General features: G+C 45.6%; 1 protein-coding gene across 2 annotated transcripts in view; it reads right to left on the reverse strand.

Annotated features, from left to right (window-relative positions):
- MOB1B (MOB kinase activator 1B) overlaps positions 1 to 9,935 on the reverse strand; it is an 82,952-nt gene extending 73,017 nt beyond the window's left edge. For both annotated transcript variants that reach the window (XM_017879126.1, XM_017879115.1), the window contains exon 1: positions 9,710 to 9,935. In XM_017879126.1, coding sequence (XP_017734615.1) covers positions 9,710 to 9,723 — 14 coding nt within the window. In that variant the 5' untranslated portion in view covers positions 9,724 to 9,935. The remainder of the gene's footprint in view (positions 1 to 9,709) is intronic.
- Positions 9,936 to 10,305: the final 370 nt, after the last annotated feature.

The raw sequence follows: 10,305 nt of genomic DNA on the forward strand, positions 1-10,305 counted from the left end.
AAAAAAAAAAAAAAAAACACTTCTGTAAATGAATGTATTTCACAGCTATACTTACACTAAAATGTGTTGTAAAAGATGGCCCTAAGGCTGGGCACAGTGACTCATGCCTGTAATCCCAGCACTTTGGGAGGCTGAGGCAGGTAGATCACTTGAGGCCAGGAGTTCAAGACCAGCCTGGCCAACATGGTGAAACTCTGTCTCTACTAAAAATACAAAAATGAGCTCGGCATGGTGGCAGGCGCCTGTAGTCCCAGCTACTCAGGAGGTTGAGGCGGGAGAATCACTTGAACCCAGGAGGTGGAGGTTGCAGTGAGTCGAGATTGTGCCACTGTCTCCAGCCTGGGAGAGAGAACGAGGCCCTGTCTCAAAAAAAAAAAAAAAAAAAAAAAAAAAAAAAAAAAGACGGCCTTAGGTTGGTTAATATTAAACAAAAATGAAACATAGGAAGAAAAGGAGAGGTAAAGTTCTCTACAGGACTCAGTTTGACATTCCCAACAGGTAGAACTGTTTCATATTTTTCAAGTAACATGTAGCTATTTTGCTTCAATATCTCCTAATCAAATATACAGTTTAGAGAAGTGCTACATGTATTAGACATGTGCTTTCATGTATCAGAAACTCCAAAAGTACGAAAACCGGCAACTACACTTAGAGAAAGAAATCAATAATGGTAAAAGTAACTAAATGGCAATTATTTTGCACTCTGGTATGTGAAGAAAAAAAAGCTACCTTGTATCAGATGATAAAAGTAAACTAAAGCCAGTCAGTACTGCAACTCCCAAAACTACAGTTCTTTCTGAAAAGATGACCATGTTCACTTCCACTCCCCATGTTCCCCTCAAAAATACAACATATTAAAAAGGATAACACATATTATATACAAAGATATAATATATATATACATATCTTTTTATATGTTGTATTACATTATATATATTCAATAATAAAGAAAAAAGAAAAAAGCAAAATAACCTTACAGAGGAGAATATATTAAAGGATATAATATATGATATCCTTTTTTATTGGGTTGTCAGATAAAAAACTGTAAGATAATACTTGGTCATCAGCCATTCAAAATGATGTTACAGAAGTCTATTCTCTAGCATAAAAAAAATTTACAAGTAAAAAACCTGATCTATGTACAGTGGAAATCCATTTGTATATTTTTAAATACATACAAACAAAAAAGCAATAAAAAAGATTCAGAAGAAGTTAGCCAGGTATGGTGGCTCACGCCTGTAATCCCAGCACTTTAGGAGGCCGAGGCAGGCGAATCACAAGGTCAGGAATTCGAGACCAGCCTGGCCAATATGGTGAAACCCCATGCCTACTAAAAGTACAAAAATTAATTAGCCGGGTGTGGTGGCGGGCGCCTGTAGTCCCAGCTGCTCTAGAGGCTGAGGCAGGAGAACTGCTTAAACCCGGGAGGTGGAGGTTGCAGTGAGCTGAGATCATTCCACTGCACTCCAACCTGGGTGACAGAGAGAGGCTCTGTTTCAAAACAAAAAAAAAAAGATTCAGAAGTAGTTATATCCCTAAATACAAACAACAGTTGTCTCCGAAGGTGTGATTATGAATGATTTTTATTTTCTTCCTTTTCCTACCATTATTTAGTGATTTCTCCAACATGTATATTATTTTACACTAAAGATAAAGGTTAAAATACTTGAATATTATATTAATTTAAAAGTTACTATTGTATCTTCTACTAGTGTATTATTGGTGAATCTTAGAAAAGAGTCCCAGCAGCATGAGACAATAACACCTGGTAACTGAAGACTTCTCTTAATAACAAGGCCTACTTGAATATCAGCTTGGAGAAAAAACAGATAGATACACACACATATACACATATATGTACATGTGTATATATGTATATACACGCATGTGTGTGTATGTGTGTATATACATCTACATATAGATATATATGGTTTTGTTAATTATAGATAAGATAGTATAAGGCAGGATCAGCTGGACATAATGGCTCCCACCTATAATCCCAGCACTTTGGGAGGCCGAGGCAGGCAGATTGCTTGAGGCCAGAAGTTCAAGACCAGCCTGGTCAACATGGCAAAACCCCATCTCTACTAAAAATACAAAAATTAGCTGGGCGTGGTGGTGCACGCCTGTAGTCCCAGATACTCAGTAGGCTGAGGCAGCAGAGTCACCTGAACCCGGCAGACCTGGACCCGGGAGTTTGCAGTGGGTCGAGATCACACCACTACACTGCAGACTGGATGACAGAGCAAAACTCTGTCTCCAAAAAAAAAAAAAGGCCAGGCGTGGCAGCTCATACCTGTAATCCCAGCACTTTGGGAGGCCGAGGTGGGTGGATCACCTGAGGTCAGGAGTTTGAGACCAGCCTGGCCAATATGGTGAAAACCCTGTCTCTACTAACAAAAATTAGCCAGGCATGGTGGAGGGCACCTGTAATGGTGGAGGGAGCCTGTAATCCCAGCTACTTGGGAGGCCGAGGCAGGGAGAATTGCTTGAACCGGCGAGGCGGATGATGCAGTGAGCCAAGACTGTGCCACTGCACTCCAGCCTGGGTGACAGAGCGAGACTCTGTCTCAAAAAAAATAAAAAAAAAAGAAGTATTAAGACAGGATCTCTGGACCTAGACTTCCAGGACTCAAAATTCCAGCTACACTATTTACTGGCTACATGATTTTGATAAAATATGTAACCTCTCTGTGCTAGTTTCCTTATCTGTAAAACAGGATTCCTGCTAGTTACTGAACTATAGGTAACTATTTAAAACACTTTGTCTCTGGCACATAGTAAACATTCAATGAACTATTATTGTTTTTTTTTTTTTATGTTTTCTTTTAGAGTCAGGGTCTTGCTCAGTCACCCAGGCTAGAGTGTACTGGCGCAAGTATAGCTCACTATAACTCAAATTGGCTCAAGCCATCCTTCCGCCTCAGCCTCCCAACGTGCTGGGGATTACAAGCATGAGCTACCACGCCTGGCCTATTTGATTATTATTTTAAATTATTAATTTTTTTTAAAGGTGAGGCTGCTGAAGCATTAAAATCAGTTAAATAATTTGCCTGAAAACAAGATGCTGGCTTTTGGGGTTTGGGGGGGAAGTGAGAAACAGACAGAGAGACAGGGAGGCAGAGACAGACACATATAAACATAGCACTATCATGAGTCTCTTTTCCCAAACTGCTTTTTTTTTTTTTTGACACGGAGTCTCGCTCTGTAGCTCAGGCTGGAGTGCAATGGTGCAATCTCGGCTCACTGCAACCTCCACCTCCCAGGTTCAAACGATTCTCCTGCCTCAGCCTCCCAGGTAGCTGAGATTACAGGTGCTCGCCACTATGTCTAGCTATTTTTCGTATTTTTAGTAGAGACAGGGTTTCACCATGTTGGCCAGGTTGGTCTTGAACTCCTGACTTCATGATCCACCCACCTCTGCCTCCCAAAGTGCTGCTAAATTGCTAATCTTTTTTTTTTTTTTTAAAGATGAAGTCTCACTCTGCTGCCCAAGCTAGAGTGCAGTGGCATGATCTCGGCTCACTGCAACCTCCACCGCACGGGTTCAAGCAATTCTACTGCCTCAGCCTCCTGAGTAGCTGGGACTACAGGCACGTGCCACCATGTCTAGCTAATTTTTTTGTACTTTTAGTAAAGAAAGGGTTTCACCATGTTGGCCAGGCTGGTCTCAAACTCCTGACCTCATGATCCAGCCGCCTCAGCCTCCGAAACTGCTGGGATTACAGACATGAGCCACCATGCCCAGACTAAATTGCTAATCTTAAGAATGACAAATGGAAGGTATGTAGCACAGTGCTCAGTAAGTATTTCCTTCCTTTCTTCCTTCCTTTCCCAATCCATCTGTTTCTCCCTGTACAGAAATAGACATAGTTCAGCTTTCATTGTTGACATAAAAAAAAAAAGAAAGAAAGAAGAAATTGATCTGGTTCAGTCATTCACATTCCCAAATCACCTTTCCTACAGACTTTCATTTATAAGTTAACTGTGGCCAGGTGTGGTAGCATGCACCTATAATCTCAGCTACTCTGGAGGTTGAGGTGGGAGGACTGCTTGAGCCTATGAGTTTGAGGCCAGTGCGGGCAACACAGGAAGACCCAGTCTCTTTTTAAATTATTTTTTAAGACTGAGTCTCACTCTGTCACCCAGGCTGGAGTGCAATGGTGCAATCCTGGCTCACTGCAGCTTCTGCCTCCTGCGTTCAAGCAATCCACCCACTTCAGCCTCATAAGCAGCTGAGCACCACCACCACCTGGCTAATGTTTTTGGTAGCGATGGGGGTTTTGCCATGTTACCCAGGCTGTTCTCAAAGTCTGGGGCTCAAGGTTCCAACCCCTCAGTCTCCCAAAGTGCTGGGGTTATAGGCGTGAGCCACCGCCCTTGGCTGACACTGTCTCTTAACAAGAAAAAGTTAAATGTACTTGTTTTAACTCCGTTCCAAATAAGGAGCCTCACATTAGGAAATTACACTTTGGTCTTTTCCAAGTCAAATTTTTTTTTCAGAATTCCATTAGTCAAAAGAGACCCATAACTTAAAAATGCTAGAAACTTACAGAACATGCAATATACTTTTTGAATGATTACTCAGAACTCACTTTTATCCTCAATTTCCCTGCCTTTCATATGCATAAAATGTCAGGAAAGAAAAACCCCTATGTCAAAAGACCAATTGTCCCCAGGCCAATAATTAGCCACCAACCCGAAGCTGGTGATTTTTGCCTCTTTAGCTAAAAGAAGTAAGCAGGCCATGTTACTAATAGACCCCGTTAGCTCCAAAATTCTATGGCCTCTTCCACAAACAAGAAAGTGAACAATTCACAGGCAAATTCTTGACTCAAAGATGTTTCCTCTGACTATAATCTCCTACTTCCCCTTGTCTTCTTAGAGAGCTCCTGTTCACCTTCCATTAATTATCACCCACTTCTTTCATGAAACTTTCCTAAAGCCTAAGTAGAACAAATTGCTACACATACTTTGGGCCCCCATGATTGTACTGCATCTGTCATAGATGACTATATACCATCCACCATCTCTGGAATCTCATATCTTCCTCAATGCCTGGCACACAGCAGGTGCTAAGGATGTGTTTAAAAGATTTGAGTCCACAAAATTAAATGAGGTCCCTGTGAAGTTTCCGTATCTACCATGAGAGTTTACCTTAATCTGAAGATACACAGAGGCCAACCTGCAGCACAACCAAAGCTCTGTCCCAGCCAGACCCACATATGCAGTGCAAATTTATCCTGAGCGTTTATACAAAAGCTACACAAAGGTATTATTCCTGCAGATGATCTGGGAACCCACTCTGGGGATTACCCTAATCTGTCTCAACTCCCTATCCAAAAATCTCTATACCCTGCTCTCCTTTGTTTCATGGCACTTACAACCTTCTGCCATACCACATGATTTATTGATGTTTAGTATTTACAGATACTTACCAGAACGTAAGTCCCACCAATGCAGCGATTTTTTCTCTTTTGTCACAAATGGTGCCCAACATCTACATCAGTGCCTGGCACAGCAATTTTGTTTTCTCTCTTTTTTTGAGATAGTCTCACTCTGTCGTACAGGCTGGAGTGCAGTGGCACAATCTTGGCCCACTGCAACCTCCGCCTCCCGGATTCAAGTGATTCTCCTACTCAGTCTCCCATGTAGCTGGGATTACAGGCATCCGCCACCACGCCTGGCTAATTTTTTTATTTTTAGTAGACATGGGGTTTCATTTCTTGGTCAGCCTGGTCTCGAACTCCTGACCTCAAGTGATCCACCCACCTCGGCCTCTCAAAGTGCTGGGATTACAGGCCTGAGCCACGACGCCCCACAACCGGCCTTTTTTTAAAGACAATGTCTCACTCTCTATGGGCCAGGCTGGAGTGCAGTGGCGTGATTATGTCTCACTACAGCCTTGATGTCTTCAATCTCCTCAGGCCCCGATGACCCTTCCACCTCAGCCCCCAGAGTAGCTGGGACTACAGGCTCACACTGCCACACACCTGGCTAATTCTTGTATTTCTGGGGTAGAAACAGAGTTTTGCCATGTTGTCCAGGCTGGTGTGGAACTCTGGGCTCAAGTGATCCGCCCACCTCAGCCTCCCAAAGTGTTGGAATTACAAGCAGGAGTCACTGCGCCCGGCCCACAGTGCACCTTTTAAAAATCAGTAGGAATTCTTTCCTTCTATCTTAGAGGCCTCAAGAGTCATGAGTCACCACCTTTGCAGCCCTATCTTGCATTGCCCTTATTTCCTCTGCTCCATCCACTGATAGTAGGCTTCCCAATAAGCTTTCAAGAATGGGAGGAAAATATTTGTATTTAACTCCTAAGCTGTAACTCTTTCCTTCTCTGCTCATCTGTTGGTAAAGAAATAGTATTCAGACGGCCAGGTGTGATGGCTCACACCTGTAATCTCAGCCCTTTGGAAAGCCAAGATGAGTGGATTGTTTGAGCCCAGGAGACCAGCCTGGGTGACATGGCAAAACCCTGACTCTATTGAAAAAAAAAAAAAATCAGCCAGGCATAGTGGCACATACCTGTGGTACCAGCTACTTGTGGTGGGGAGGGGGTTTCAGATAAAAGGATCACCTGAGCCTGGGAAGTCAAAGCTATATTTAGCTGTGACCATGCCACTGCACTCCATCCTGGGCGACAGAGTGAGGTCCTGTCTCAAAAAATAAAAAAACAAAAACAAAAACAAAAAAACAGTATTCAGACAGTTATATCAAATAACAAATAGATGAAATAACCAAAGCTTTGTTCTTTCACTTCCAATAATAATCATTTCTATGTGGTGTTCACTTTGTATTTTTAATTGATGGTGGGCAAAGACCAAAACCAAAAATGTTGAATTAACTTTTCTGATTGTCAAGCACATGGGCTAAATATGTTGAGAATATATCAAATGCTAGATAGATGTAACCTAACTGAAAAATTGTGCTCCAAACAGTGCAAATGCTCTAAGGTGCTATATACATTAGTTACAGCAAGATTTCTTTTGTAGTTACTAACCTTCAGGAGAAATGAACTAATCCACCACACTTCTGAATCTATTAAATACTGAGCCATGTAAAAATAGGACACTACTGTATTTGTATTCAAAAAATAGCATCAGAACCTTCTCCATCCCCTAGTTTCAGCCAAATATGGCTCTTCCCTGCTTTAACCAATTTTTTTTTTTTTTTTTTTTTTGAGATGGAGTCTCGCTCTGTCACCCAGGCTGGAGTGCAGTGGCACGATCTCATCTCACTTCAACCTCTACCTCCCGGGTTCAAGTGATCCTCCTGTCTCAGCCTCCCGAGTAGCTGGGACTACCTGCACACCACCTCGCCCAGCTAATTTTTGTATTTTTAGTAGAGACGGGATTTCAACATATTGGCCAGGCTGATCTCAAACTCCTGACCTGGTGAACTGCCCACCTTGGCCTCCCAAAGTGCTGGGATTACAGGCGTGAGCCACCGTGCCCGGCCTTGCTTCAACCAATTTAGCTTACTAGACACAAGCCCATCAGCAGTAATCATGGACATCATCTACAGCGCTATTTTGAATACAGCTTCTAAATTCTTGAAAAAAATTAAACATTAGCAACGTAAAATTAAGCTCAAGATGAGAAGCTTCAAGCTGAGATGCTTGAATATGGTGATTAGAACTAAAACAAGAAACTGCCCAGGCGTGGTAGCTCACGTCTGTAATCCCAGCACTTTGGGAGATCGAGGCGGACAGATCACTTGAAGTCAGGAGTTCGAGACCAGCCTGGCCAACATGGTGAAACCCCCATCTCTACTAAATATACAAAAATTACCCAGGCGTGGTGGCGCTGGCCTGTAGTCCCAGCTACTCAGGCGGCTAAGGCAGGAGAATCGCTTGAACCCAGCAGGCGGAGGTTGCAGTGAGCCGAGATGACGCCACCACACACTCCAGTCTGGGTAACAGAACAGAGACTCCATTCCAAAAAAAAAAAAAAAGAAGAAGAATTAAAATAGGAAACAAGGACTTTTTTATAAAGTCACCCAGTCCTGTGATCTAGCCCTATGCCAATCTGACAAACTCAGAATCAACTTCTAGGAGGAGCCTAAGAAACCCCTTTCACAGTTTAAATGTTTTAGGCAAGTTGACACACGCTGGGTCCCCTGTGCATATTGGAAATAGCAAGTCTGCCCCTAGGTCAGCCTTCTGTGATTGTTCAGTTTTGCTTAAACACCCTAAAAAAAATATTCTAGATGTGAGCATGTGAAAATAAGGGTGAACTGGCAGGGCGCGGTGGCTCCCACCTGTAATCCCAGCACTTTGGGAGGCCGAGGCAGGTGGATCACGAGGTCAGGAAACCGAGACCATCCTGGCCAACACGGTGAAACCCCGTCTCTACTAAAAATACAAAAAAATTAGCCGGGCGTGGTGGCGGGTGCCTGTAGTCCCAGCTACTCAGGAGGCTGAGGCGTGAACTCGGGAGGCGGAGCTTGCAGTGAGCCGAGACTGCGCTACTGCACTCCAGCCTGGGTGACAGAGCGAGACTCCATCTCAAAAAAAAAAAAAAGAAAAGAAAAGAAGGGGAATTAAATTCTCAGTATTCAGACGTCAATGTAATAACTAAAAATAATTAGTCAAGGAAAGAAGGGAAATCATAAGAAAATAATCTTTAAATGCTAATTTCTCCACAACAGTAAAAGAGTATATGGGATGAGTTTCAACCTCTGAGTTTTTATTAGTTTTCTAAACACAGACTAAACATGGAATGAGTGCATCACAACGAAGCCTTCAAAGGAGTTATTCCTCAGGGTGTAACCCCTGTTTTCAGAGGACCTGAGGCTTATCTACTGCCTCCATATCCACATCTGGCCATCCCATCCTTCTGCCCTTCCCTCTCCACATTCCCCCCACTCGTCCGGAACAAACGATAAGTAATTGAAATAATGACCAGCACTAAATATGACGCCAAAGTTGGCATTTACAAATGCTTTTCCAAACAACTCCTCGGAGAACCTAATCAACCTAGGCAGGGCACACTATCCAAAACCTATTTGCTGATTGTCTAAAAAGATAAAACTCGTCTTCTTAAGGAAAGTACTCTGGCAGGAAGGGCGCCTCGAGGAAGCAAGGGGGCGGCTCCAGACCCCTTTCCTGGGGACCCCAGTCTGTGTCCAAGGGATCCTGACCCGCAAGCAGCCTTGTTTCAGTGTTACAAGTACAGAACTTGTCATCCCAACTTCCCAGCCCTAAGACGAAAGAGGAAGTTAAAAGGGTCCTGGGATGACGGGGGAAAAGTACGACAGTCTATCTTCTGTGCTTGGGACCCAGAAAAGAGCAATGGGCAGCCGCGACGGAGCCATTCGACCGGGCACTGGTTGGACACGGATTGTGCAGGACAATGGGAGATACCCACGAGAAGCGCACAAACAAGCCCGGGAATGCGAGCGAAGGCAGAGACGGGGGTGATGAAGGAATCCAGGCGCTGGCCCCGGGCTGTGCTGGGGGGGAAGAACCTCCTCAGGGCTGGAGGAGCCCAAGCGTACTCGCAGCCCGATAGGGAAGCGGCGGTTAGACTAGTTGGAGCGCTCCGCGCAGTCCCGGGGCCCCGCTTGGTGGTGACCACGGGCCCGGGCAGCGCGGGGCCAGGAGGGTCGGGACGAGGAGGGTCGGGACGAGGGTGGGCGGCAGGCAGCGGGCGGGGGCCCAGGTCCACCCGAACAAAGCCGGCGCGTGCGGGGCCTGGCTACTCACAACAAGAAGCTCATGTTGGCCGCGGTGCAGACTGCAGGGTCGGCGGTTGCGAGGCCTCGGAGCGGCGTCGGCCAGGAAAGAAGAGAAAACGCAAATGGAACAGGACACAGGGAGGCGGAGGAGGAGGTGCGGGTCCCTGGTTGCTCGGTGGCCGCAACTAGTTCGGCTCAGCTAGTTCCAATGGCAGGCGGAGGGGGCGGAAGTGGGTAGCGCTCGTCTTGAATCACTCCAGGGGAGGGGAAGGAAAGGGAGGCGGGACAGGGCTGCAAGCTCTCCGCGCGCCCCTCCCCAGCTCCCGGCCGCCCCCACCTCACGAGCTCTCGCGATAAGCGGTGCAAGCCCACCCCTCTCCTCTGACTGCGGCCTGGGGTCCCTCACCTTCTGGTCTTCTCTGTTGCCAGGGTCTACGCCCAGCGTGTGCGCAGGGGCCACCCGGCCCCTCTGTCCACCCGGTTAGGGGTCGTGGCAGAGCGCTCGGAGACGCTCATCTGGGCTCCGGAGGTCAGGGGGGAAGTGGGCTTCCGCTCCGAGATGTCAGGGTCCCGCAGTGAGGGATGGAATTACCACCGGAGTTAGGCCCACAGTGAGTGCCCGGC

This window comes from Rhinopithecus bieti, unplaced genomic scaffold, assembly GCF_001698545.2.
Source record: "Rhinopithecus bieti isolate Rb0 unplaced genomic scaffold, ASM169854v2 scaffold_905, whole genome shotgun sequence".
Lineage (NCBI taxonomy): Eukaryota > Metazoa > Chordata > Mammalia > Primates > Cercopithecidae > Rhinopithecus > Rhinopithecus bieti.